General features: G+C 40.7%; 1 protein-coding gene across 4 annotated transcripts in view; it reads right to left on the bottom strand.

Moving 5' to 3' along the window:
- ITPR3 (inositol 1,4,5-trisphosphate receptor type 3) overlaps positions 1–25,619 on the bottom strand; it is a 357,611-nt gene that overhangs the window by 306,011 nt on the left and 25,981 nt on the right. For all 4 annotated transcript variants that reach the window (XM_068269377.1, XM_068269380.1, XM_068269378.1 and 1 more), the window contains exons 2-4: positions 5,787–5,857; positions 3,207–3,328; positions 1,210–1,296 (exon numbers count right to left, since the gene is read on the bottom strand). In XM_068269377.1, coding sequence (XP_068125478.1) covers positions 1,210–1,296; positions 3,207–3,328; positions 5,787–5,857 — 280 coding nt within the window. The remainder of the gene's footprint in view (positions 1–1,209; positions 1,297–3,206; positions 3,329–5,786; positions 5,858–25,619) is intronic.

The following is a 25,619-nucleotide window of genomic DNA, read 5'->3' as shown; positions in this document are numbered from 1 at the left end:
ACAGAATTGGTAATGACAGTGATAAAAGTAACATGATGAATAAAATGTATAATGATTTCCAAGACACAAAAGGGGGAGAGGGCCCTGCCCTTGCAAGCTTACAATCTAAAGGGAATGGGGGGGGAAACAAGAGGAGGGGTAGTATACTATAAAATATATAGAGGCTTTGTGTTTTAGGATACCTAGTAGGAGTGCAATTTGGTCTTAGGACAAAGGGAAGTGACCTAGGGTAGCACATATGCTTGTCGGAACAAATTAGTTTTTAGAGAGCATTTAAAAGTAACAAAGGTTGGTGAGTGACGGATGTGTTGTGGGAGGGGATTCCAGAGAAGGGGTGAAGCGCGTGCAAAATCTTGTAAGCGTGAATGTGAGGAGGTGATTCTAGAGGAGGACAACAGAAGATGGTGTGCAGATCTGAGATTGCGATTGGGTTTGTATCTGGAAATTAGTGATGATATGTACCGGGGAGAGAGATTGTGGAGAGCTTTGTAGATTAGGGTTAGGAGTTTGAACTGGATCATCTGGTTAATTGGCAGCCAGTGAAGAGCTTAACAAGGACTCCAGAAAAAGGAATTGCTACAATAATAATAATAATAATAGGAACATTTGTATAGCGCTTTTCTCCTGTCGGACTCAAAGCCCTCAACCATAAATCATATATAAACTGTCTCCTAAGACAACTACCAGGAGATCTAGTTCCCATTAATGTGATTACATCTCCTGCCCATGAGAAGTAACCACCTCAATGAACTACATCTCCTGGCAAGCATCACGGCAGCTAGCATATTACTACAAGGTTTTTAACCTGCAGCATGGGAACATACAAAACGGAGGCTTCCATGTAGACAGGAGGGCTACAAAGCAGCCTTCTCTAAGTAAATGCCAGCTGCACCCACCAAAAACCACAGTTTACAATCATATGATAGTTTCTGTTAGAAACACGGTTTCATGGCGGTGGATGCTTTGAATACACACATATGGTAAGCAAGATACAAAATGTTTGTCCTTATTCCTTTAGAAAAAAAAAAAGTACGAAAGGACTTGTTTACATTTTTACCACCAATCTATATCTGAAGCGTTAGTGCAAGTTAGTCATCCTGAGTCATTAGCCATTAGTCATCCTGAGATGTGCATGTGCATCAGGTTTCCCTGTTTATAGACATTACATAAAATCAAACCTCAAGCGTTACTCCAAAAGTAGCAACTTACCTGTATAACACTCCCATATTTCACTACCTCGCCATGAACCTTTTTATTTTCGGTGTCATTTTGCTTCTGCTCCATTTGTGCAGCATGCTATAGATAGAAGAAACACACTGAACATACACTACACAATATAACAACATACATGACATAACTACAAGCCCCTTGCATGAGTAACTGGCCGAAAAATAGGATACCAGGGAAATGAATCACACACTAGAGTCTAAAGAAAGACAAGCCCTATTGGTATGTACAAGGTGGGGTGCACCTTGAATGTAATATCCAAATGTGAGACCCACATGGGTAGTGTAGGGTCTGAGGTGAACTCCCTAAATAGAGAACCTCTACCCGGTATATAACCCTGTGAGGGTGCTGGCTAATCCTCCCCCCCCCCACTAAATGTGATAGTGGGGTGTAGCTATCCCACAGGGGGTAGAGAAAAAGTTCACCAGGCAGCGGGTGAGGGTTGCAAGGCCAAGATAAGCGACTACCTCTGGCAATTTGTGTGCCAGAAAACTGTTGCACAGAGGCGCCAAAAGTATAAAAGTAGGATAAAATGTTTTAAAAGAGAACAATGAGGGGTTAGTGGTGGACTTACCTCCCCAAAATAGACACAGAAAAATGTTGCTTAATTCAACAAAAGCAATTTATTTACATACTCCGGAGAGATGCAACGCGTTTCGTGGGCACATCCCACTTCATCAGGCAATAAAATTGGAGTACAATTGACTCATATGTTCTCAGTACAAGCTTAGCTAAGACAGAGGCTGTCTTAGCGCATCTCAATCTTTAAAGTAAACCAGAGACGAAGCACCCTCATGTATTTTACCATATATATCAGTGGGAACATTAGAGAAAACACCTACCCTGCTCTCGGTTTCATTCTTCACTGCTTAGCTTGCTTGTTATCAGCCCTGATAAAATCCCCGACTGAGCATTGAGTCTGGCTTTAAGACTACCAAATTTAGTGGCCTAGCGTCTAACTCCAGCAAAAACATTAGAGCTCCCATCAGACACTGCTGTCTATGCTCTGTCTGATGTCCTTGCGTATCGGACTCTGAGCCATATTGCTATTCTCCAATGCAATAGTTTGCTCAGGCCCTTTACCTTCCAGTCAATATAAAGCTGCATGCATATGCACCAGATACACCTCGCATAAAACCTTGCATTAGACAAATCATTTCATCTGTTTCTATTTTTCTCTCCATCTTTCCAGGCTTGCATCTCAAATATTGATATGGAAGGAGCAAAGAAGGTTACTTCCATGGTGATTGTCACACCATAATCCTGACTGTATAAGATCACAAACTCCTTGGGACCAGTGTTTGAAAATTACATATTGCCCCAAGGGCTTCCTGGTTTTATATTTCATCACAAATAAACATCAAATCATTACACAAAAGAAATGACGCCCAATATAATTTTATTACCTAATACCAGGCTTAGGTGTCCTTTACGGAAAATAAATATAATTTACACAGTAGGTTTACAGAATACATCGACACATACACAAATATTACATAATGGTGGCATACTCTTTACAGAACTTAGGTGATGATCTCATGCCACCAATGCAGCTAATAATCACCAGGGACCATGATCAGGGAGAGACGCAATCCGGCACAATACCTGATGAAGTGGGTCAGACCCGCAAAATGCATTGTAACATGCCAATAACATTTGCAAATGACCTCTTATTATATCATATACTATTTGGTCTCCTCCAATAAAGCTTTTCCTATATGATCAGGGAAAAATTACTTCTCACTTCAATGAAAAGTGATACTGGAAATGACTGTCGTCTGTAATCAATTTTTTTTTGTGCCTCTCCCCTCCATTAGCATAAACACAAGCACTTGGTAAACCAAGCATTCATGTATCTGAAGCTGTTAAGACAGTGCTAAGGGAGATTAAATTATGCCTGCACGATTCTTCCTTCTCTGGACAGTGGGCTACTGGTGTACTGACAGCAAGGCAAGAAATATAATAACAGATGATGTTACCTGCAGTTTCTGAAGAAGAAGAACATCTGAAATCTTTTCTTTTTCCTGTTTGGCCTGTTTAGCTTTCCAAAACTGTTTCTGAGCAGAGTACCTGTTCATGGGGCATACCTTAAACAAGCAGTCTGTAAACATATAAAAAGAGACAGAGTAAGCTTAGAAAATACCACCTGTGGCAGTTAAACGGTCTCATCGATAAGACTGCTACAAAAGACATAAGGTGGCCACTAATGATCCAATCTTTTTCATCCAATTTTACCAAATCAATGTAGTAAAAGGGTAACTTGAATGAATGTATTGAATGGATAGTTTAGACAGTTCCCTTATATTATAGAGAAATGGTAAGATTGGATGAAAAAGATTGGATCATTAGTGGCTACCATAAGACTAACTGTATGAAAACACATTTCTTTAGTTGGGGATCAGTCCAACCAAAACTAGTACCGGTATTTAAATTAAATGATGTTACCCCACACACTCACACACACTTCCCCAGTGACTTCTTCTTTCTACTCTTGAACGTCTCAGTGGCTTCTGTTTCCCACACCTAGAGGGCTTGGTGTTCCTGTTTGTATAGGTTTGCGCTGGATGCTTTTGTTTTTCCAGCAATCCAAAACATAATGATAGGTTCATTGGATTTCCTCAAAAATTTTCTTTGGTGGAAAAATGAAATTGTGATCTCATTGAGGAACAGTTAAGGTACCTACACACCTGTCATTCTGCCACCAGACTGACCATTATCTAGATCTCGCTGCTCATATCTGATCAGAGAGGGATCTATTGCCTGGCCACACACTGCAAACAGATTTCCAAAAGATTTCAGCAATCTCATTCCGATCACGTTTCGATTGACAGTGTGAAAGGATCCTAAGAATAACATACACACAACTGTCCATTTTTTCCTTTCGCTGCGATTGCTGTTTTGCTTGGCAGTGTGAAGCAAGCCTAAAGGTAGCCATACATCTAGCAATGATGAGTAGATTCGACCAAGAGACAAAGCTCTCTGTGATTGAATCTGATTATTTATTTATTTATTTATTTATTTGTTGTATTTATAAAGCGCCAACATATTACGCAGCGCTGGACATAAATTTAGGTTACAGACAATATTTAGGGGTGACAAACAGCAATATGACAATACAGGAATACATGCAAACCAGATCACACAGCACAGTATGAGTACAAGGTAATGCTTAGTCAGTCACTGGATGGGAGCATGGAGTTAGGCAAGTTAGGTTCACTCAAATGCATAGCATGGGTGCACAGTAATAGAGGTGCATGATCAGGTAGGACACAAAAGGAGTGAGGACCCTGCCCAAAGGCTTACAATCTAGAGAGAGATCTGTCAGCTGCCCATACACTGCAGGCCGATTCCCGATCAATTTCATGCTAAAACTTATCCGGAGTCAGCCTTGTGCACTGCATCCGCCGCCTCGCTGATGCTGTCCCCCCTGATGTGTAAAGAGCCCCCCCCCCCCCCCGGTTCCCTGTGCCCTATACATTACTTGTCTGTGGCTGCTCTTTTTCCTCCGCTAGCTCTGGGTGCACTCCTTGCTCCATACACGCCACCCCACATGGCTGCTGGCATAAGTGCAGGCGCAAGTGTGATGTCATACACATGCCCCCCCCCCCCCCATTGCAGGGCAACCACATGGGGTGCGTGTATGAAGCAAGGAGTGCGCCCGGAGCCAGCGGAGGAAAAGGGGCAGCCACAGACAGGTAATGCATAGTGCACTGGGCACCGGGGGGGGGGGGGGGGCACATTGGGGGGACAGAATCGGGGATCTCGGCGCATTCTTTGCTCGTCCCGTAATGATCACCATTGCCACCACACACGTGATCAAGCAAGTTGGCCCTACGTATTGCAGCATGTCCGACCGATCAATGCGATCAATTTTGGCATGAAATTGGTCAAATTGTCAATTGGGCATGCACTTGGAGGCGCTGATTTTCATTTGTTTGCGATTATAATAATCGAATCGGATGGTCGAGTCACCTGATATATGGCCACCTTTAAGGTAACCGCTAATGATCCAGTCTTTTCATCCAATTTTACCAAATCTATATAGTATAAAGGTAAAGTGAGTGAATATATGGAATTAATAATTTAGAGTCTAAATTTTAGACAGTTCCCTAATATTACAAAGAAATGGTGAGATTGGATGAAAAAGATTGGAATATTAGTGGCCACCATTAAGATGGCCAATAACGGTCCAAATTCTAGCGAAAAATCGTTTGAGGGATCAGAAATTCTGATCGGATTGGTTGCAAATAATCTCCGTTGATGGCTACAATTAATTACGAAAGATTATAAAAATAGTCGTCTGATTGGATTTTTGTCAAACCAAAATTTGGATTTTCTTGTTGATTGGGATAGATAGGAAGCAAAGATTGGTTCGTTGATGGTGTAGTGAATGATTTCACTTTCGATTAGAATTTCTGATTGCTCTAACGATTTTTTGCTCGAAATTGGACCGTTAGTGGCCATCTTAAGTCACACAGGCAAAACATTGTATCCTTCAATATCAATATATATATCCCTCACAAGATCATTATCAGGCTTTACAAGGCTGTGTCTCTCACCTCTGAATTTTTTGGGTGGGTTATCAAGATCTCCAGCAGCGGGCTCCACCACACATCTGTCATCAACCAAACTACAAGAGACAAAAAAGAATAAATATGCTTAAAATGCCAGCCATGCCAAGTGGCTCAGTCATACAACAAACTTTTAAAATGAGACCATTTTCTGTAGATGGATTTTACTTTGTATGTTGCATAACGGTCTTAAAACTAAGCACAGAACTTCAATAACAGTCAGCTATGTAAATCCCAACTGTGATCTTTCAAAAGAAACATCACTGTGCCTATGAAATGAAATGTCACTGTGTCAATGCTAAATTAAATTCCACTGGCTAAACATACATATTACCTACAGTTACAGAAACAATAAAGAGGTATAGATCATACACAGGTGAACAGGTCAGCTAATACCTTGTACATAGAAGTGGAAAATGTGGGCCCACATTACACAGCAGTAATAAGACACATTAGGGAGACAGCCCTGTCCTTTTGAGCTTGCAATTTAAGGGGATTAAGGGATAAAAAAAACAATTGTAAAGGAAAGCTTTGTGTAATGCTGGAAATACACCATGAGATTTTTTGGGCAAATAGATGGTTTGACTGATAATTTCTGACAGGTTTCTGACAGGTCCAATCTTATTTTCGAATTGTTTTTCTGATCGATTTTTCATAGAAGTGAATGGAAATTGATCAGAAAAACGATCGGAAAATCGATCAGATAGTAAATCTGCTGAAAAATCTCATCGTGTATTCCCAGCATTAGGAAATAGCATGGGGGTCAATGGCAAGCTATAGAGTCTTTAGCTGATGTTTGTTGGTTTACCAATACGACAATCTTTATTAACCTTGCATGGAGATATGATGTTGGAGTAATTAGAGTTTTCCAAACTTAGATTTTATATAAGAATAATTCAATGTTTTAACTATACACCGAGCGCTACCCTTGTAGATCTCTCCATAATAAACTGTATTATGTTTGTATTACAACAGCATGGTGCTGTAGAAAAAATTAAACTTTTGGTGCATTATGAATAGAAAAATACAAAAAAGGAAGACCCAAAATCGTACATCAGGCAAGAATGGGAAAATATTTTATTTTCAAAACTACAGCAATCGGTCTCCTCAATTGCTACACTTTTAAAAATATTGTTACAGGAGCAGATGTTAAAATACACTAATAAACATGCCCCAACTTTTTTTAAATCCGTTGTTCCCATCAAAACTGAAATAAGCACATAAATGAGCAAAAAACAAAAAAGCAAATAAACAATGACACACTAGGTGTCAACATTTGCCATGTTGACTTGGCACTATTTTCAGTTAGGAAATTACGCGATGCATAAAAACAGTTCTTATTTACAGTTTACACAGTGAAACTACTTTTTTGGAAATGGGTTTGTACAGGGTTGGGAACAAAAAAAGATCAAGAGAAGTACAGGTTGATGATTGTTTTGGACTAGGCCAGTTAGGCAAAATTACACATGGAAACATATTTTAATCTATCAAACAAGAAAGCAATCATGATAAATAATTGTTACTTGAACAAGCTAGTGTATTCAACACTGAGTAGGATCAATGAGATGCAACTATGAGTTGATAAGGAACATTCATTCATGAAACCTCTCACATTTTTCTTACTTTGGAATATATTTTAAAACACTTCAAGGGTACCTGAGATGAAGACAATGTCTATATTTATACTTACATGGGGCTTCCTCCAGCCCCATGAGGTGTGTGGGCTCTCTTGCCGTCTTCTCCAGCTGCTCCATTGTCTTCTAATATGCCGATAATCTGGCCAGTTGTGGTCAGTCGTGCGCTTCTGGCCATGCGCAGCCCGGCCGTGTGTGCACCCCTGCCACGCTTCTGTGCCCGGGAGTGTTCTGCGCTTGTTCAGTACTACTGCGCAGGTGCAGATCGCCCCCACTTTAAGCCAAGTACACACTAGCAAATAATGTTGCAGTCATTCCTGATCGTTTTGGATGGATAGATCAGTTTACAAAAGTTACTACTGCTGCTGAGCAACATGCTCTGCCCTAGGGAGAGGGAAGTCATTTTCAGCAGGAAAACCTATAGTGGTCATATATGCTTTCTTACCATGTATGATTATATACAACCAGTCATTGGGTGCTGGAAAACACCTGTATACACTTAAGAAAAGTGCCCCAAAAAAAAGAGATTAGCTATAGCATTATATCCTTATATGGAAAAAAAGGATTCTATTACAATTACGGAAATCCTAAAAAAAATGAAGTTTTACTCGGTTTCACTTTTGCAGATAGCACTGAAAAGTGTTAAGCCTTGGTGTTTACTTTATACCAGAGTTGTCAACGCAGAGCTCTCCTGCAGTCTATTCACAATTGTTGATAAGAGCTTATTAGAGACTAATCTTTGAAACACAGAACACAGAGTACTGAATTATTCAATATGTGAGATAAAAACTTTTCATTGTGTGCTGTGTAAGAGTTTGAATCCGCTTTAACACAACTGACTGTTTTGGGCGATCTAAGTTTAAAATGTGTATGAGCTCTTACGAAATTAAAGCCGTAGCTTAGGCTCATGTTTTCAATACATATCGCATGGAATTTACCATAGTTTACAACAATCTGTGCATTGCATGTAAACTAGTTTTTGCATTAATTATCTTTTTAATTAGCTGTCTGGATGGATTTGCAATGCTGACTTCTTGTGTGAATGTGAAATGAAGCTTGGTTAGAGCAGTCTTTGAACCATCCAAATTCCTCCTTCTATCCCATCATCCACAGGGAGCTAGTCTTTTCCTGTGATCACAGAGCAGACGGAGGAGGTTGGGCATGGTTAGATGATGGTCTTGTTCAGAGGAAGAAAACTGGCAACTCTATACTTTGTGCACAGATCTCTGGGTCATATAAATGCCTTCTCCAAAGAGAATGCTGAAGCTGATAAAATAAATATTCTTTAAATGTATGTGTGTGTATGTATATATATATATATATATATATATATATATATATATATATATATATATATATATATATATTTATTTATTTATTTTTTTAAATCCACTTTAAGAAAAGACCTAATATCTGTATGTACCTTTAGAACTAAAGCAGTTTTAAAAAGGAGTCAATGTCTCCTTGATAACTCAGTTTCCTCTCACAGTGGAAAAAAATTACATCCTGACTCCACAAAGATAAACAAGCCAATTACAAAGATCAAAGTATTAGCAGACTATTGCTCTGTAATTATAACTCATCTCCATCAAACCATTCATTACTTTAAAACAAGATGGAATAGGACACCTTGGGCCTTATTTTCTGATTCCAGTTCTTCAGGGCTGGAGATTAATGGAAGATAGTGAGGAAATGCTGTCATGTACACACACGTACAGTACACATATAGTATTTACATAACCGGTATCATACAGTCATTCAGATTTAGTATTAGTTCCAGCTACTCACTACTATGGTCTGATAGGATCTACTTTCAAAGGAGTAGATGTGCCTGTGCACAGGATTGTGATCAAACAAATCCACCGGAGTACAGCTTACCAATTCAAGTAGAAATAACCAGTAAACATCCAGCTTTTATTCCAAAATCGTTAAAACTACAGGTTACAGTACCACACAAAAATATGGAGAGAGGTACAAGCACATATCAGGTCTATCTGCTTGTACTTCTCTCCATATTTTTGTGTGGTACTGTAACCTCTAATTTTAGCAATTTTGGAATACAAGTGTGTGTTAAGCTGGATGTGTGCTTCTGCTTTGCCTGCAATCTCTGTTGTTGTTTGTTTTTTTTAGAAATTTAGTATCCATTTGTATGATTATATATGTTATGTCCTCCACAGATCCCCAACCTCTGCAGAGACACAATTTTTCCTTCCAGCGTTGTGACCCAGAGGTCACGAAAATGAAAGTGGGCCAGTGTGACCCGCAGGAGTGGCGGAGAGCGGTGGTTTTGGCGGCTACCTGATTTGCCCAGCCCCCTGGATCAGGTAGCCTATTTTTTTATGAACTCACATCAGGCTCTCTTTAAGATGTGTACAGGCTCACAATTTTGTGTAGCCTACGAGGATCAGACTCGATCCTAAGGGTAACACTGCAAGGCAGCAATAAAGACACCTCTCTAGGCCACAGCCAAGTGATATGTTCTGTCTACGGAGGTAGAAGGAAGGACAAATTGTGCAGGAAATCATAAAGCAGCTTCCATGGTTGGGGTTGTTGGAGGGAGCCAATGGTCTCGGCCACTGATTGCCCCAACCAGCCACCTCAGCCGACAACAGTCTAGCATTTGTATGAGGCCTTAGAAGCTCCCCGTCTCTGAATATCTCTGAAATTTCTTTTGCTTAATGGTAAACACGAGAACAACAACACAATGTTGAAATATTACAAAGAACATATGCTAATGATGTAAATGATTGCCTTCATTCCTCACATCCTAAAAGGGTCTGGTAGAAAAACAGGTTGAGCAGGTCAGTGCAAGGATTATGGCCAATATGTAGACTTGTACACACCTGGAGGTACACCTTGGAGTATTAGCAGGAATTACTGTATGTGGTGCTACAAGGCGAACCAGCCAGCATTTAGCATCACTCGGAATGAAAGCCAAGACTATACAGATATTTACCCCAACCTTAGCTGAAAACCTGCAATTTACGCTTATCCCAGATAAGTCCTGCCTCCTTTTATAAACTGTGATTTCCTGGGTGCTTTGCTGCGTGCTATAGGTCTACAGTGCTTCAAACTATACAGGGATATATGCTACAAAATATCACCTCTGAATCCATAAAATACCAGGATGAGATTGATTTATATGTGTTGTTACCTAAGGAACAGTTTCCTTTTATCCTTCAGATATATTGTATTTGCTCATGTCATTTGCCAAATTGGCTTAATATACATTTTAAAACTTGATCCATTACTTTTCATGTGCTAATCGTTTCAGTTCCCTACATCATTGATATGATAATCCAAAATATATTGTATATAAACCCTACGGGTTTTACCCTTCCTACCCCATGTCTCACATGTACTTCTAATCATTATCTGTTGACAAACATCAGAGCTCACAGAGTCTACGACAATGGCAAGTTGTCCGTATAACATTTTTAATACATCTGACCCATATAAAACTGTTTATGAGGTTTATAAAAGAGGTTTATATAAGCTCTAAAGGTAAACACTGAATATTATGATTGATAACTGACAAGTAAAAGTGAAGCGTTTGGGCACAGGTGAAATATGAGAAGAAGGTTTATTTGAATAAAGTGAACGTAATGCGTGTGATAATGTTTTTCTGCCAGCATTGCTTGCCAGGGCCGCTGACTTTCCCAGTCAGCTACCTATTTCCCACAACTTTCTTATATCCCACCTGCGTTCACACATATGTACAGTTGCAATGCCAAATCCCAAGTCTCTGTGTTAGCCTTCTTACGGACAGCCAATGAAGTGACAAGTACAGTAACTGCATGAATTCACAAACACAGGAGGCCATAATTATAGTTTAAGGACAACTATCAAAGTTAACTAAAATTCTAAATTCCACATATATTTCCAGTAATTACTAGCACATAGCAATACAAAGGCATTTTTTCATCTTTTCATTTTTTTTGTGTGAAGAAGAAAATGACATTAACAGAGAACAGTTTTCACTGTGAGCATTACTATGGAGACTGTGTCCAGCACAGCCAGCATACAGAAACAGTCCTCATTGGCTGTAATCCTGTGGATTGAATCTCTTCAGAATGATAGAAAGCAGAAATGGAGCATCAATAGAGTGTGTAAATAGCTCATCAGCTGTGTGTCTCTGCCTCACACAGTGTAACGTAAACAGAAATTACAACCAGGAAGAGCTAGTTCTGAATGGGGGGTGTAAGCATTCAAAAACAGGAATAAAGTAAGCCTCCTTCTCTTCAGATCCTTTCTCTGTAGCTGAAAAATATCTCACCTGTTCTCATATGATCTGTGAAAGAGCAGTGCAGAAACAAACAGTAAATAATTCCTCTGTGAATAGTGACAGAGAAGTAGAACCTATCCACTTGGTACAGCCCCTGCCTTCCCTTTGTAAAAAAAAACCTGATAAACAAAGCATTCCTTTCACACAGGCTGTGATCATAGACTTCTGAAAAGCATTCTATTGTTGCTGGATAAAACTCTAAAGGTATGTGGGGTTTACAGAATGACAGTTTCTTTGATAGTTCCTCTTTAAGAACCATAATCTTGGGAGGCACATGTGAGCTAAATCCTGTTGAATTTTTACTTGGTAGCGCACCCAGGCTATGCACATGCATAATTTAGGATTAGTTAGTGTTAGGGCCCCTCCCATGGGGGATGACTTCTTCGCAGTGGGAGGGACGAGTACCTAATAAATTGCATGCAAGCTATTACGAAAACCAACATCCTCCAATGGTAGACAGGTGCATTTTATTTGAATGCTGGGTGTGTATTTTATCCCACTAATGGGGCTTGCACTCTCAAGCAGGTAGTCATAAGGATGCAATCTGTTTTTAAGTAGCGCTGTTCCTTTCCTCACCATGTACAAATTTAAGTAACTTTGGTCAGCTGCTCCCATGTCATAGCATTGCTTATTGAAGTTTATGCAGAACTTCTGTTTGGTTTTAAGGTGAGTTTATAGTTTCTTGCGGGGGCTCAGCGCACCTCTGATTGGTGGCCATTCGGACGCGGCCTGGTGATGCGCTGATCCACCTTTGCGTAAATCCTGATTTCATTCACATATGTGATAAGAAAACAATTCTACTGGTACTATATGTTTTATGGGAAGTAGCACTGCAGCAGCCATTGTTTTTCACTCAAATTGAGTTCCACTTTTATATCTTCGTAGGTCAGTAGATAAAGGTAAATCTAGTTAGCTTAAAGTGGACCCAAACTAAAAATACAAGATTTCAGAAATAAAATCTATTTTCTAAATCATAATAATAAATAGCAGCGTTTTTTCAGCTGCATGATGACAAATATAAAATATTTTACATTTATTGGAGAAACCCCTCCCTTCCTTTCATATTGCCGGCAAATAATCCGGCAAACTGGTGGAGTAGATGGTGTCCAGCAAAGAAGGAATTGCTAATGGCTGCCACCTGTAGAACCCTAGTAATGCAAAGAGGAGGGTGAAAAGCATGTACTGAAATGCTCATAGGCTTGAAGGAGTGTTTATTTATATTTGAAAAGAGAATGGAGACCGAGAGCCCAATATAGTGTAGTATATTGTGTACAAATTAGAGAAATATAAAACGTAAGTAATATACTTACAAACCTGGGTTGCTCTAAGGCAACCACTGTATTTGCAGGTGGGGAGATTAAGCCTGACCCCACTCAGGACTAAGATGTCGCTCTCTGTAGACAGAAGAAAGGAGGGTATGTCACCCTTCCACCAAGGGTGGATAACTTTATGTGCAAGGATACAGAGGCGCCAATAGGATAAAACAAGATAAAAGGTTTAAAACGGTTTCGGTGGCGGTGGTGGACCGTCCACACACAAACAGACCAAAAAAGCTGTTGATTGTAGAAAACACGATTTATTCACATACTCCTACATAAAAGTGCAACGCGTTTCACGGGCAAACATCCCGCTTCATCAGGCAATGAACAAACGGAGTATCTCACTAGAAATGACAGAAATGTAAAGCATATCAGGGAGCTGTAAGTGAATGTAGGGGGTAGCTAGAACAACTTATTTATTCTGGTGCATAGAATATGGACTACTAAAATGGTATTTGTGGAGTGTTTAGTATGGGGTAAATAGTATGGGAGGGGGCGGGAATGTGAGGGGGTGTGGGTACAGGGCCTGGTGATGGATAGGTATAAGGAGATGGAGAAGGTACAGGTAGGGGTGGGTAAAGGTAGCTATACTAGGGACAGGCTACTGGAGATGTGTGTATGGTGAAATAGTGAGCCAATAGGATAGAGAAAGGTGCGGATTGTAATAGGAACAGTATTACGGGGAGTGCGGGCAACCAGGAAAATTATTTCACAATAAACGCCAGCAAAAGTGAGCACCCTTGGTATTGAAAGGTGCTAGCAATCAATGATTAAGGAGGAGAACAGACATGGAATGAAAATGGAGGTCGCACTTACCAGCTCTGTGTCCAATAATAGCTTGGCACCTCTGTGCTGTGATGTCTGCGTGTGGGGTTCATATAGGGAGACTAATTGAGTAATAGGTTAGTTTGACTACCGGGTCCGAGGCGAGGGAGGGAAGGAGGGGCGTGTATTGTGTGCAGGGCCGCCGCCAATCAACGTGTGTCGTGGGCGGGCTTATAGGTAATGGAAGGGAATGATGGCAAATGAAATGTGCGAGGGTAAGGTGTGCGGGCGGGTAATGGAGCGGTGTGACGTGGCATGACGCGGACGTCTCGCCCTGCGTATGGGCGGCGTGACACACACGTGTCGCCGTGTGGGAAAAAATGCATTTTTCCCACGCCCCTCCTTCCCTCCCTCGCCTCGGATTCGGTAGTCAAACTAACCTATTACTCAATTAGTCTCCCTATATGAACCCCCTATATGAACCCCACCTATATGGTAAGTGCGACCTCCATTTTCATTCCATGTCTGTTCTCCTCCTTAATCATTGATTGCTAGCACCTTTCAATACCAAGGGTGCTCACTTTTGCTGGCGTTTATTGTGAAATAATTTTCCTGGTTACCCGGACTCCCCCTAATACTGTTCCTATTACAATCCGCACCTTTCTCTATCCTATTGGCTCACTATTTCACCATACACACATCTCCAGTAGCCTGTCCCTAGTATAGCTACCTTTACCCACCCCTACCTGTACCTTCTCCATCTCCTTATACCGATCCATCACCAGGCCCTGTACCCACACCCCCTCACATTCCCGCTCCCTCCCATACTATTTACCCCATACTAAACACTCCACAAATACCATTTTAGTAGTCCATATTCTGTGCACCAGAATAAATAAGTTGTTCTAGCTACCCCCTACATTCACTTACAGCTCCCTGATATGCTTTACATTTCTGTCATTTCTAGTGAGATACTCCGTTTGTTCATTGCCTGATGAAGCGGGATGTTTGCCCGTGAAACGCGTTGCACTTTAATGTAGGAGTATGTGAATAAATCGTGTTTTCTACAATCAACAGCTTTTTTGGTCTGTTTGTGTGTGGACGGTCCACCACCGCCACCGAAACCGTTTTAAACCTTTTATCTTGTTTTATCCTATTGGCGCCTCTGTATCCTTGCATGTTTATATTTGTATGTGTCAGAGTGGTGCAACTAAATATTTTGAATTAAAAAAATGTTTGGTTTGGGTCCGCTTTAAAGGACCACTATTGCAAAAATGTTTAAATTTAAAATGCATGTGTATGAATATGTATGTAATGTACATTTGTCCCAGAGTAAAATGAGCTCTAAAATATTTTTGTCCTATGTTGCTGTCACTTACAGTAATCAGCAAAAGTCTGATAGATCAAACTGATTTTGGATTAGTCCAACTCATGTCGGATTCTACTGAATAGAAGTTGCACAGTCCAACTTCCCAAAAATGTCTATGCGATTTGGGAAATCTTCTTATAAGTCTATCTAGGGAGTGTTTTTTATAAAGAATAGAGGAAATACTGAGAATTCTCCATGAGGAGATAGACTAATCCAAAATCTGTCACATCTGTCAGACTTTTACTGCTTATTGTGACAGAAACATAGGAGAAAAGTAATTTATACCTCATTTTACTGTGGGACAAATGTACATCTCATATGTATGTATTTTAAATTGTACAATGATTTGTGTTAGTGGGTCCTTTAAAGATACGTACACTGGGTCAGAAACCAAAAGATTCGGCCAGTGGTAGGTATTTCAGCTCTATTCCAAAATTTCAAGCCCTAAAGTACTTGGCATTTAGATGGGAAGATGCATGTGAACAATCAAATCTATTTTTCATTTAATTAAAACCACATGTAATGAAAATTAACAACCGTCAAGGTATCAGACTTCAAAATGTTTTTTACTATTCAAACCGACTACAAATGCCATTCCTAGACATCATTCAGCATATTCTAAACTAGCTTACATACGTATGGCATTTGTCACTAAAGCAAACCTACCGTGAAAATAAACTGAGGAGAAACTCTGTGGTCATGCATTATAGTTAAAAAGAATTTTAGGACTAAGTAAAAACCAAGAGGTATAATAACAGTCCAAAGGTGCATTTCAACTTTTGTTATACAAAAAAAAAAATTAAAAAATGATTTGGTCATCAATAAATCTTCATAGAAGTCTCAATAAAGATGGCTTATGTTTAGTACATCAAAAGAGCAGACCAATCAAAATTTCCATGAAGGTCACATATAACATGGCTTGGAGAAATACATATAATATTTTAGGCAAAAACACTAGTTCATTCCTAGCTACAGAAGCTCTTAATCAGGCCTTACTAGTCAAAAAAATGCAAAGAAAACAGACAAAATTGCCTTTAAAAATACATTTAACAAACTGTATATCAAACCAGAAACTCAATAGAAAAGAAACAAAAAGTGACAAAAAAGTCAGTGCCACCCTGTGTATCTCTGAAAAGAGTATAAACCTCCATTTTTAAAGAAAAAGAAGAAACGTAATAAGTAGGAAAATACAATGTATAAAAGAAACTCTGTGGTCTACAGTCCTACTCCTAAATAGGACTTTCCTGGAAACCCATAGTCTTAATTTGTATTTAAAGGTTAAAATCAACTTTAAAGCGGTATAAAACCCTGATATAACATTAAATAAAAACATGTTTTCCTACTTTTTATATGCCATACGGTTAGCATATTTGCTTTGGTGCATAAGTATTATTATTCATTTAGAAATTATACGTTTCTAAAGTACACTTATTTTACTCTGAGAGCTGGCTTTGCATTTTACTTATAACTGCTTTATTCATCCTCTAACTTAATCAGAAAGCATCAGAAAGCATTTATGCTTGTCTGACTTTGTTCAGGGGACCCGGCAGTGTGAGAGAAGGCTTTGTTTGGATTCATAGCCTTTAAAGTTAGAAAAAAGGAACCTAGTCTAGTTCTAAGTAGGTTTGGAACTGTACATATTCATTTAATCCATCGTCACATGTCACTAAGGACAACTGTAACCATCCCCCAGAAAAAGGTAGTTACTCACCTAAGAGGAGAGAAGGCTCTGCATCCTTTAGAGCCTTCCCAGTCCTCTCCAAATGAAAATAAACTGATGAGAAACTCTGCAGTCATGTATTATGGTTTAGAAGGGTTTTAGGACTGAGTAGAATCCACAAGAGGTATAATTACAGTCCAAAAGTGCGTTTCAACTTTTATTGTACAAAAAATACAAAAGGTTTAAAAAAATTATATAATTATCAATAAATCTTCATAGAGATATCATTCAAAATGGCTTAGGTTTAGTACAACTAAAAGCAGGCCAATCAGAGTTTCCATGACGTTCACATATAACTCCCGGGCCTCCCACTGTAGTGTTCGACTTTATGGTCTTTGGGTCTCCTACGGAGGTAGCTGCTAGTGGGAAATTTGAACAGGTGCCAGATGGTGGAATGAGGGGACGCAGAAAGAGGAATGGGAAGTCTCTAAGAGATCCAGAGCCTTCCCTCCTCTTAGGTGAGTAACTTTTTTGTTTGTTACAGTTATCCTTTAAGTATCTATATGTTGAAACTGGAAATAAAGTATGTAATTCTTATTAGACAGTATTGCTAATAAGTTTATGAAGGAATCTAATGTGGCATTTCCCCAAAATATTTTCTGAGAAATATTAAAAGTTACCTTGTGGCCTGCAGCAGGCTGAAACAAAGCTCATGCTCGGTAAATAGACTTAGCAGTCCAAAAGGAAAAAACATAAGGACAATAGCTTTGTGTTCTGCAATGTCATAGTGTACCCAAGCAGGACATCTGGGAGACTGACTAAATGGAACAGAAAGCTCTGGCTACCTACATCAAAATGTTGGGCTGCCCAAAGCTGATATTTCTACTACTGCAAACAAGGTTCTACCCTTAGCAATGTATATAGCATAATCTTTCTGTGAAAACCCACTACCTTTGCTACATTTTTCTAATTTAAAATACAGGCAGAACACAAAGACGACAGCTAAGATACCACCAATATAGACACGGCAAGTTTTTCAAGTGCTGGAATCTCAGTACCAGAGACCTGATTGACATTGGAAGGAAGCAGGAGGTTTGCTGATAGCTCTGACTCTTTAAACCAAAATTTTCTGATATTGGGCCTAAAGCATAATCAAACATAAACAGTGAATAGGTTACCAAGATGAGCTTTCTACAAATGTGTGGTGTTTTTTCATGTACTGATGGCCCAACAGCTCGATGGTTTAATAACAAATAGCCTGCAATCAATAACACATATATAACCTCTTATTGATTGTGTTCCTCTAAAGAGTTCTACTGGTATAGGGTTGTTTACTGTTTATACATTTGCTAAACCCACGCCAGCGGTTTGTACACGTACACAGGACAGATATGGGTGCTGGGGTCATTCATATTTAATGCATGAAGGTATTTCGAGTTAACAGGGACATGAAGTCAAGAAAAGTGAATACAAGCACAAGTAAAACTCAAAAAAATCTACCCAATTTTCAAGCAATGCCAAACTGTTTTCTCTTATTGAAGTTGATTTTGAAGTTTGAACAAACACTGAGTGACATATCTAAGATAAAGTAAAAACTGAAACTGAAATCACAGTAGGGCTGAATCAGTGAGCTGTGCTGTTCCTAAATCACCTACTCTGACTTTTTGAGGGGGCTTTTCCTTGGCCCATTCCATTACCAGTGCAATTGCCATGTGTCACATGTGCACAAGGTGATGATGTCATTGCTTGTGTCACCCAGTGTCATGATTGCTCGTGCTTACCTCGCTTCGTTCCTGCACTGGCTGTCCTGCTATGGCGGTGGAGTGTAACGATTGCTAGTTTCACTCCACTGCCGGGTCCCACGCAGCTCTGCTCTTTCTTCCCCGCATGGCGGAGGACGCCAGCCCGACGTGCTTCCTGGGGCTGGCGTCTCTCCCTCTGTTGCTAGGCACGCGTGCGCCTCTGCTGCCCTCTAATGCAGTGGCCGTAGGTGGTACTGCACCTGACTCTAATTGAGAGGCTGGCTATATACGTAAGTCCAGCACTCTCACTGTTTAGTTGCTGTTGCATTCCTGGTCTCAGCCACGGCGTTCCCTTGGCCTTCCCCCCTCCAAGTTGTTTCCCCTTTTTTGTTATTCCCTTTCCCTACCAGGGTCTCCCCTTCCAAGTCATCCCTTTTGGCTATTCCCTGTTGCTTACCTGCCTGCCAGTTAACCTGCCTGCCTGTTTACCTTCCTGTTAACCTGCCTGCCTGATTTAGCCTGTCTGCTAATCAGCCTGCAGCCTACCTGGATCCCTGCACTCCCTGTCTGACTCCTGTCTGTCATCCATCCAACCCTGTCCTTGCCAGCTCCCTACGCGAGCTCTCCTGTTACCTGCAGCTTCCCTGGGATTCCCTCAGCCTGCGAGTTCCCTCCTGAGCTCTCCTGTTACCGGGAGCTTCCCTGGGATTCTCTCAGCCTGCGAGTTCCTTCCGGAGCTAGTTATAGAAAAATTCCCGCACAATGTCCACAAATCAAGCTCCTTTATTATGGACTTATCCAAAAGTCGTTACACATCACCAACTGACATGTTTCGGACCTATTGGTCCTTAATCCTAGCTGTTGCATAAATGACACAAGGCTATCTTATATACCCTCCTCCCATGGAGTGGGTGGCCTCCTAAAGAACATGGACACACCTTCTTTCCCACACCTTCTTTCCCACAGATTTCCCTCCGGAGCTCTCCTGTTACCTGTAGCTTCCCTGGGCTTCCCTCAGCCTATCAGTTCCCTCCAGGAACTTTCAGTCATCTGCAGTATCCCAGGGTTTCCTTCAGCCTGTTCATTCCCTCCTGGGTTCCTAGCTGTCAGCTCCTTACCCGGGATTCTCCCTGCCTGTCTGATGTCTCCTGGGAACCAATCAGCCAGCTTCCTTCCTGGGTTTTTCCCTGCCAGCCAGTTCCTTCCTGGAATCCCTATGGTTAGGCCTTCCATCCTGCCTACCTTTCCTGCTAGCCTGCCCTTGTCCAACGGTCCATTCTGCCAGTACCCCCTGTTATCCCATCAGGTACCCTCTGTTCTTTCTGTCACTGGTGCGGTAGTCCTAGGGGTTGTGGCCTGCGAGCACCAGGCAGCAAAGTAGTCCGCCACCGACTAGGGGTGACGGCCCATCATCCCTTGCGGGGTATGCTGGTGAAGACCCATGCTCGTTTAGACCCCACACCCTGGAGCTACTCGCCCCTTGATACCAGTGACGGAATCAACAGAACCCTGACAGTTCTCAAGAACCCGTACCCTGACACCCAGGGACATGATCAGGACAGGATGTTCTGGCACCAAGGTGAGGGCAGTGGAGTGATAAAATGGGGTGAGGGCTTCCCAGTCAGGTCAGGTATAAAGAGTGATGGGGGACTCACTTAGCTGATGGGACAGTCAAGCACTTCTGTAGCTGCAGTAATAATTAAGATGGAGCAGAGTCTGGAAGGGTAGTTGTTTTGGGAAGAAGGCATTTTTTAATGTAAACATTGCCCCTGCATGCTAGACCCATTACTGTGGTCTTATATGTGCTTTATAAACAAAGCACAAATTGTCCTGACACAATGTAAAATCTAAATTGTGTAAATAAACCACTATACACACCTCTCCAGTGTTTTTTAGGCTGTCCAGCCTGCAGCGTCCAGACACAAGGCTGGTAATTGGGTGGTCACTCAGTCCATGAAGTTGGACTGACCTGAAGTTGAACAGACCCACCAATGACCTAAAGTTTTCATGCCTAGAAGGGGTGGTTCAAGACAGCCATCTTGTAGGTAGCAGTCTGAGGACTGAGGATTTCTGGTGGAAATACAGTAGGGAGAAGATGGGTCCAAATCAATAAAGAGGATGCCTGAGACCAAAGAGACATTCACTGGGAAAGTGAGTAAAAAGCTTTCTTCCACAGGTACAGTTTCATCTTCCTGCTCAGAGTTTTACTTTAAAAGATACATATGCAGCCAATTCACACAAGTGATTCAGTACAATGGAAAGTGCACATTGCCAAATTCTACTAAATGTAAATATATTCACAGCTGCCCAAACTGAAAAACCAATACCAGTGAAATCTATGTGTGTCAGTTCTCTGTTTGTATTAACCAGTGCTCTGAGTTCAACTGTGCTTTATTTGATATCTCATCAGTACTTCCCAAATAGGCCCACTTACAGAGAATTATAAGATAATAAGCCTTACGCTGTCTGTGCACATTTTAACCGAGATCGTTGGATAGCATTTTAAATCCAATAAAACAATTCCATATATGCCAAATCAAACTGACAATTTAAGAAAAATCTATTCATTACAATGGTTTTGGATGAAATCCAATCATTTTATCTAATGTTAGAGCTGGAAAATGTAGACCTAATAGAATTGATAAGATCACTGTAACACAATGAAATGATCCTTTGCAATCTTTTTAAAGCAGACCTGAACTCAGAACTTCCTTTCTGCTCTAAAAGATAAGCAACAGCATAAAGAAAAACATTTCATTGGTACAAATCCTGCAATACATTTGCAGTGTTCCTACTTCCTGCTTTCATAGAAACAGACATATTGTTAACATCCTGTGTCTACAAATTGGCTGCTCTGCCATGACAGTCAGCTGACAGCTTAGAGATCAAATGACAACATGTGATTAGTCACAGATTGGCTGGGGGGGGGGGTTAACTCTCTAAATACATATAGGGTGCATTTTTCTGTTTTCCTTCTATCCTGTACAAGAGTTTAGGTCCGCTTTAATTTTTTAAAGAGAATCTGTACTCTGAAATTCTTACAATAAAAAGCATAGCATTCCATTCATTATGTTCTCCTGGGCCCCTCTGTGCTGTTTCTGCCACTCCCTGCTGCAATCCTGGCTTGTAATTAACAGTTTTAGGCAGTGTTTACAAACAAAAGACATGGCTGCTAAAAGCTTGTGATAGGCTCTGAGGAGCTCTGTCTGTGACTCACACAGAGCCTGCAGGGTGTGTGGAGAGGGTGTATATAGCTTCTATCCTATCACAGCAGAGCAGCAGATTCCTGTCTGAGTGCCTGAGCCGGACAAAGCCATCAAAGGAAACAAGATTAGATTATATAACAGAGATAATACAGCCACTGTGCAACTAGGAAAGGCTGCAGTAAGACAGATCACATTAGAACAGGTATAGGAACTTATAGGATAGAAGAAATAAGGCTGAAAATATTGTTACAGAGTCTCTTTAAGAAGACAGCAATAAAATCTATCCATGTTTTGTAGGCAGTGGCACTACAATACACAATAGTGATGACGCCTGTAAATAAAGTTAGGTTTCTCTACAGCTGGTAGTGTTGCGTACACATGGGAGGGATCTCAGGAAGGAGAGGTCAGGCACGGAAAACCTGGTTAAATATAGCTTACTATTACAATATTAAATAGAACTTTTCAACAATACTGTAAAATTCCCAGCTAAGATAAAAATGCTAAACGCTTGCCCCCTGAAATCGTTTGTATTAACACATTAAATCTAAGGATTGTTCCTTATATTGTAAGCTTTGGAAATAAATTTGAGATGAATTAATAATGCAACTCGTTTTACTTAAATTTACAAAGGGTTAGCAGGAAATTGCTGATCATATTTATAAGTACAATTATTTGGGGAACATGTCAGCAGCAGCACAGGAGTGAATGTACAAACTTACAAATATATCTGACTGGTAACAAAAGGCTGCACCATATTGATTTATCGGTATAATTATTTTACAAGTGCAAGGTATTCCTGCTGGCACCAGGGAGCCCATAAAATTGCACTCATAAATTGGGCACATTAAAAAGTCCTAGCCTGGTACAAGGCAACTATTAAAGGAAAAAGTTCCTACACCTTATGTCTGTTCAGCCTTTAAATGGGACGTTTCTACATAGCTATATACAACATAGAAATACTGGATGTTTTTCTAAAAGAATAGATAAGGCTGTATTTCTATGAATAAATGGCAGAATGTGGGTTCAGGGATTTAAAGACTTGCCTTATGGAATCGGGAAGGAATTATTTCCTTTATGTAGCAGAACTAAACTTTGCCAAAAAAATCGGAAACAACAGTAAGGCTTTGTCACACTATATGCCATGTAATACGCATGCAAAAAAGCATGCAAAATCACTAATGCCTGCATCATTTTGTGCACATTTTCCTATGTGTTTCTGTACACGTTTTTACAGGATTCTCTCTGAGCTTCCATCTGGAAGACACAGTTGTGAGAAAAGACATTAAGAAAAGGTTTTTAAAGAGACACCGAAGTGAAAAAAATATATGATATAATGAATGGTTGTGTAGTACGGATAATTACTAGAACATTAGTAGCAAAGAAAATAGTCTCTTATTGTTATTTTCAGGTATATAGTGTTTTTTTAATAACATTGCATCATTCTCTAATATTTGCAGTTTACACACTACTCAGCATTGTAAATGATTTTACAGAGCAAGCTACTGAACTTTTGAACTCTACAGAGAAAAATAAAATACAGTAACTGACAGTTGAGATAACAAGCTTCAGAAGACAGAGCTCTCTGTGATTTTGAAAGTCATGGAAATCAGTGGCTCTTTTGCATAAATAACAACTGGAGTTTCTTAACTCTTGCTGTACAGGAAACACTATTAGACTTATGTCTCTGCTCTTAATGTTTTATTTCTTAGCTGTACTACACATACAAATCATTATATAATTTTTTTTTTTTTTTGCGTTAGTGTTTCTTTAACGCCCTTGGCGGTATGAAAAATACCGCCAGGGGGCAGCGCAGCAGTTTTTTTTAAATTATTTTTTTTTAAAATCATGTAGCGAGCCGAGGGCTCGCTACATGATAGCCGCTGCTCAGCGGCATCCCCCCAGCCCCGCCGATCGCCTCCGGCGATAGGCGATCAGGAAATCCCGTTCAAAGAACGGGATTTCCTGGAGGGCTTCCCCCGTCGCCATGGCGACGGGGCGGAATGACATCAGCGACGTCAGCACGTCATTGGGAGACCCGATCCACCCCTCGGCGCTGCCTGGCACTGATTGGCCAGGCAGCGCTCGGGGTCTGGGGGGGGGGGGCCGCGCGCCGCACCGGATAGCGGCGATCGGGCGCGCGGCGGCGGCGATCGGGGTGCTGGCGCAGCTAGCAAAGTGCTAGCTGCGTCCAGCAAAAAAAAAATTAAGTAAATCGGCCCAGCAGGGCCTGAGCGGCACCCTCCGGCGGCTTACCCCGTGTCACACACGGGGTTACCGCTAAGGAGGTTAAGTAAGCACAAAGCCTAAAGGCTGCTTTAAATGAAAATCTTTGCCATTTTCTACATCACTATTTTGTGTACCGATGTTTAACGCTATAATGCAACTCTGTAAAATTGTTTAACCACTTTGCGATCGGCCGGTTCTGGCTCTTTAAGGATTACAGCCATCCTTTCCCTATTTGCAAACAGTGATTACTGTGTTTGGCTCATAATGACAGCAGTTCGGACTGCACTGACGACACAGTGGCGGGAGCAATGTAACCGCAGGCATGAGCAATTACAATATATATGTCAACAAATATGATAATAAATTGTTGCCATTCAGGGTATTGCAAAAAAAGATAACCAACCAAATAAAAATCAATTAAAACTGGTCTAACAGGAGTGCTCCCAATACACTACACCCACACCGCATGCTCTCTCTAATACACCCCATCTGGTACCGGTACCAAAGAACGAAAGCAGGAAATTTGGGCGCATGAGGCAGGTGGACAAAAAGGGCGCCGCCATTCACTCCCATAATAAATATTGTTTAATCGGCGCCCAACAGGAAAAAAGGGCGCCGGAGATAAATAACGTTTTAAAAGCGGCGCCCGGAGACTTTTAAATGTTTTATAACTGTTTCTCATGATTACACATTATTTAATGATTTATAATTTTTTAAACATTATTTTTAAACGAAAAACAGTCCAATATTTTTTTAAAACATTACTTTTAAACGAAAAACCGTACTTACATTTTTTTTTTCACATTTTTAAATGAAAAACCGCACCATATTGTTTTAAAACATTATTAATGCTTATCACAGGGGGGTCTTAGGTTTAGGCACCACCAGGGGGGTATTAGGTTTAGGCACCAACAGGGGGATCTTAGGTTTAGGCACCAACAGGGGGGTCTTAGGTTTAGGCACCAACAGGGGGGTCTTAGGTTTAGGCACCAACAGGGGGGTCTTAGGGTTAGGCACCAACAGGGGGGTCTTAGGTTTAGGCACCAACAGGGGGGTCTTAGGTTTAGGCACCAACAGGGGGGTCTTAGGTTTAGGCACCAAGAGGGGGGTCTTAGGTTTAGGCACCAACAGGGGGGTCTTAGGGTTAGGCACCAACAGGGGGGTCTTAGGGTTAGGCACCACCAGGGGGGTCTTAGGGTTAGGCACCAACAGGGGGGTCTTAGGTTTAGGCACCAACAGGGGGGTCTTAGGGTTAGGCTCCAACAGGGGGGTCTAGGGGTTAGGGATAGGTACAGGAAGGGTTCTGTGTGAGAGTAGGGTTAGGTATAGCTTTAGTAAAATTCTTATTAATGTTTTATAAAACATTATTATAAATTTCAATTTTTAAACAGGGAAGATTAACGTTTTTAAAATTGCCGATTTTATACACATTATTTAATGATTTATAACTTTATAAAACATTATTTTTAAACGAAATATAACACAAATTTTTTTTAAACGTTATTCATGATTATCTTTTAAAACCCTGCGCCCTTTTTTCCCGGCGCCCTTTTTTAACGTACGCCCAAAGAACACCTATCTCTTCAGAGAGGGGGAGAGTTGATTACTATGTGCA

Source organism: Hyperolius riggenbachi, chromosome 2 (genome assembly GCF_040937935.1).
Source record: "Hyperolius riggenbachi isolate aHypRig1 chromosome 2, aHypRig1.pri, whole genome shotgun sequence".
NCBI lineage: Eukaryota > Metazoa > Chordata > Amphibia > Anura > Hyperoliidae > Hyperolius > Hyperolius riggenbachi.
This window is presented reverse-complemented; position numbering and strand designations above follow the sequence as displayed.